General features: G+C 50.1%; 1 protein-coding gene across 1 annotated transcript; it reads right to left on the bottom strand.

The window, feature by feature from the left end:
* Positions 1-2,466: 2,466 nt before the first annotated feature.
* On the bottom strand, positions 2,467-4,335 carry LOC123161226 (glycine-rich cell wall structural protein 1.0). Its single transcript, XM_044579073.1, has 3 exons — positions 4,032-4,335; positions 3,111-3,627; positions 2,467-3,018 (listed from the first exon to the last, which is right to left on the bottom strand). The coding sequence occupies exons 2-3, from the start codon at positions 3,619-3,621 to the stop codon at positions 2,624-2,626; spliced, it is 906 nt and encodes a 301-aa protein (XP_044435008.1). The 5' UTR covers positions 3,622-3,627; positions 4,032-4,335; the 3' UTR covers positions 2,467-2,623.
* Between the last annotated feature and the right edge of the window lie 415 nt (positions 4,336-4,750).

The following is a 4,750-nucleotide window of genomic DNA, read 5'->3' as shown; positions in this document are numbered from 1 at the left end:
GAGGGAGTTGGGGTCTAGATCATGAAAATCTAGCCCATAAATGAACATCAACCCCCTTACGAAGGGGTGCAGAGGAAATCCAACCCCCTAAGGAAATGAGGGAGGAATATGACCCTTTCACCCGGCTTGGGCGCAGGGATGACCTGGGCCTCTTCGGGGGCCCGATGGGCAATGTCGGCCGACAAATAGCCGGCCTGCCTCAGCTTCATGATGTCGCCATCGGTGACGGTGGAGGCCTCCCACTTCCTGTTGGTGCTGAATCCGGCCATGATTGAAGGAGATGGGATGGGATTTGCTGTGGAAGCGGAGAAAAGGGGCACTAGAGCTCCGAGGATCTGCGTGAGCGGAAGGTGGAAGAAGGCGTGGGATGATGACTGTTGTAGCTCCCCCTTTATAGGTTGTTGACAAGCCAGGGGCTCCTTTTTTCCAGCCGTTGGCTTCTCCACTTCCCGATACGCTCACAACGTTATGTGCGGGGAGGGGAATCGAAATCATTGATCATATCCCCTGAAAGACGGGGCATGATCTCCACCTTGATGAGACGTGCCGGACATGGCATCGGCCTTGAGCCGCGGTTTAAGAAACCCTAACCGCTCGGCGTTCTGACCGGACGTGACACTTCGTTGAAAGAGGAAAAGTTGCCAGGCAAAGGCATTGTTTACACTTGAACGGATTTTTATTTTTTTCCTTCGTTGCTAAGGAAAATTGCCATTTCAGATTCCGGACAACCCTTGGCACCAAACATGAATGAAGCGAATCAGAGAACTCGCCTCGCAAGCCGAACGCTATTAGGTTAGCAGATGCCGGACACAAGCCTTGGCGTTGGAGGCTAGTTCGGGGGCTACTGAGGGAGTCATGGACTAAGGGGTCCTTAGGGCGTCGGCCCATTGAATATGGGCCAGACTAGTGAAGCCGCGTAGCGACGGGAGATCTATGAAGCCATGTTGTGTCCTCCAAGTTAAGGATAGACATGATCTCTTTCTCCACTTAAGATTAGGATTTCCTTCTAGCAATGGATTCACGGGAGGGTTCCTTCAGGGGAGGAGGTGCTCAAACGCATGGCCCGGGGAATGGCCAATGCCCTCTTTGCGATGTAGAGGAAGGGTCGAATCACATCTTCTCTTGTGTAACAGCTTGTTTCCTTTGGAGTTGTTTCCGGGAAGTAGTTTGTGGCGGGTGGTGCCACTTGAACTTCAGGGAACTCTTTGACGAGATTCAAGCTTGCTCTACCGGCCATCGCCGCATTAGGTGGCTTGGCGTTGGAGCGCTATTGTGGACTCTGTGGATAGTCCACAACAAGCTTGTTAGTGAGCACACTCCACTCAATGCTCTTATGATACCATCTACAAACCAAGTGGTTTTCTGTAGCTGTGGAAGCCGTTTAGCCGAGGACAGGAGCTCGCCACATCGACTCCATGATTGCAGATCTTCGCTCGTTGGCTCCTTGCTTGGGACCGCCTCTCCTGCCCCCGCTGCTGGAACCAGATTAGGCCCCTGTTTGGCCTGGCGTCTTGGCCTGCGTTGGCCTTTGTTTTCCTTTTTAGAGCTTATTGAGCTGTGCCCGCAGCATTAACTTTGCACTCTTTCGCGTGTGTTTTTTGTTTTTCCTTTCGTACTCCGTTCGTGACTTTGGTGTCGGCGGTGGTTGCTTTATATATAAAACGGGGCGTAAAGCCTTTTTCGGTAACATCTTAGTGACGGGTTTTTGATTCCCCGTCACATGGGAATTATTGGTGGGTTTTTGATTCTCCATCATCATTGCTTTAGGGATGAGTCCGAAACGTATCACTAATGGCCTAGCATTAGTGACATTAATAATTTAATAACGGGTCTAGTCGCCATCTTTAATGTGGAAAAATAACCGTCACTAAAGACCTTTTCTGTGGTTGTAGTGCGTAATGTCGTACGTATCAGTTAGCACTCAGGCGCGTAGCATCAACGCCAAATAAAATCAATTGAACGACAGAATGAGATGCCTTCCTACGAAGGTGCCTTTGGTTTTGATTTTCCGAGGTAAAATTGAGCATGCATCGCAATAAACAACACAAACTATGGCCCCCAGCGCACAAATCACTAAAGCAAATGAACGTAAGAGGAGATGCCTTCCCGGAAAGGTGCCTTTGGATTGATTTCCCAAACAGAAATAAGGAATATCTTGAGACAATTATTCTGTGGACATAGATAGATATGTAGAATCAACACACTAGGTTGCACACACACACACACACACACACCAATCAGTATAAGGTCTCATTCAGTTCCATGTGCTTATTAGCATGACAACCATGTGATGGCTCGCTGGGCACAGATACTCTACATACATAGGTTTCTCAACACACTAGGTTGCACACATATAGCGCTCGTACACAAACCGCTAGAGCACCGTTTGCCAGCCTCCTGGCTTACATATACTATATATAGTTTTATTCCCTAACAGAAGATGAGCCAGCCAGCCAGCCAATCAGCGTATATCTGTAATGTTTAGGACGTACAGGACGGATGAGTTATTCAATATAAGGAATCCATCTGATCTGATGATCAAGGCTCATCGAGGAGTGTACATACCGTACAGTGATGAGCTTGGAGTCCGTTCATGTTGAACCTCGCTGATTGGCTGGCTGGCTCATTTATCCAATACTGTAACGGGCGGGCTGCTGGCGGCGTCATTGCACTTTTTTTTCACGGCGTCATTGCACTTGCCGTCATGATGAGCAGAGTACTTGATATTGGTGTGCTCTTCGTGCTCGAACTCGCCATGCATATGCATATGGGGGGCACAGCCACGGCAGCCATAACCGTAACCATCGCCGCCACAAGTACAACCGTCGTCGTATCCTCCGTGCCCATGCCTGTACCCATGTCCTCCTCCTCCGTGATGTTTGCGCATGTGGTGCTGGTACGCTCCATAGGCGGTAGCAGCTCCGGCGGCTAGCCACCCCGCGCTCACGTACGGCTTCTGCTGCGGCGGCCCTCCGTAGGCGTTGCTGACCCCATGACCGCCGCCGCCTCCTCCTCCCCCTGAATCGATCCATGAATCAGCATAACAACTGAGTAAGTGGTATGAGTAGTGTGTGTCGAGCTGCTACATGCATCATAAGTATCTATCGTACCTGCAGTCGGAAATGAACTGGGAGGATATCCGCCCCCACCGCCACCGCCACCGCCGTAGTAGCTATAGCTACCAGCACCAGCTCCACGACCAAACTGAGGAGAAGGGTACCCACCACGACCGCCGCCATGATAATACGGCGGCTGTGGTGGGTGGTATCTGCCGCCGCCGTATGCCCCAGCAGGTTCATCCCAAATACCATCGGGCTCGGGGTAGCCGTAGCCGTAGCTGTACCCACCAGAACCACCTCCACCATACCCATAGCCATAGCGATACGCCGGCGGGGGCTTTGGAGGGCCGCCGTATGCCGGTGGTGCTGGGTATGCATACACGTATTGTTCCGCATACTGATGTGTCAGAGATGGTAGCTCCTGCTGCGGCTTGGCGCAAGAGTCGGCCCGCGAGGCAGGAGCACCAATATTGCCACCATTACCACCATTAGCAGTGTTCGTGCCACCAGCGCCACCAATTGATGATCCGAAGTGTATATCCTTTCCCATTGCAGGCATCATCTCGATCTGTGACCAAATTAGATGGAGGCAATATAATTTTTTAATATATATATATATATATATATATATATATATATATATATATATATATATAGTGTGTGTGTGTGTGTGTATACCGCGTACCTACGTGGACTACATCGCGATCCGCGCACAACTACATGCAGTAGAATGAAGCAACATGATCACTAATCAACGTGCAATGGTACGCCGCTTATACGTAGAAGAACACATATTTACATACGTATGTGTATGCAAATATATAAACTGATTACCCATGCACAATATTACAATAAAATACAATAATAGTAATCATTATCTTCAATTTACTTAAAGAAACAGTCACCATGCATGCACATGCATCGGAAAAGCCATGGAATGAGCGAATGAAGATCGAAATAAGCCTGTGGTACCTTGTTGTATCGATGGAGAGAGGAGAGCTTCTTTCTTTCTTCCGGGGAAGCAGAAGCTGTTGTGCCATGGAAGACGGACTGCCCAGCTATTTATAGGCCAAGAAGCCAGCGTTTATGCCGTGACTCCTTGGGCGAGATCACCTTACTCTCTAAACAAACCCGATACGGACAGAAACGCATATATACTATACGCACATATACTCAGCCTTATAAATACTAAAGCATGCACAACTAGATACTGGGAGAAGGTGCGAAACAGCAGATTCGTACTCCCTAACCTAGCCGCCGCCACATGAAGGCAACTACGGAGGCGACCCTCTTACCTCCTATCAACTACACCTGTCATGGCTGGTTCCCTCTCCCTCCGACCGCTGCTCCAACAGCAGGAGCGAGGGGGCACCCCGTTCCTCCGCTCTGTAGTTAGGGCTTAGTTTTGCAGGTCGTGGTGCACCTTTGAGGTGGTGGGAACGATACCCGGACGAATAAATCTGCCTCAGCTTCACTCCCACACCGGCGGCATTTCGGAGTTGATGGCATTGTGTGTTGCTGATCCTTTAGATCAGCGGCATTCATGTTCATGGATGGTGTCAGCAAGACGGCGGCGGCGACTCCTCCATGTGGGTCTCTCCTTCTGCCCTGCCCCCGTTGTTGCGGCGTTGTCTTCGATGGCACGTTGGAGCAGGAAGGTTTTGTCATCCGAGAGTACACGCAGACGGTTG

The sequence above is a fragment of the Triticum aestivum genome, chromosome 7B (assembly GCF_018294505.1).
Source record: "Triticum aestivum cultivar Chinese Spring chromosome 7B, IWGSC CS RefSeq v2.1, whole genome shotgun sequence".
Classification (NCBI taxonomy): Eukaryota; Viridiplantae; Streptophyta; class Magnoliopsida; order Poales; family Poaceae; genus Triticum; species Triticum aestivum.
The sequence above is the reverse complement of the archived record's forward strand: the minus strand, read 5'-3'. Positions and strand labels throughout refer to the sequence as shown.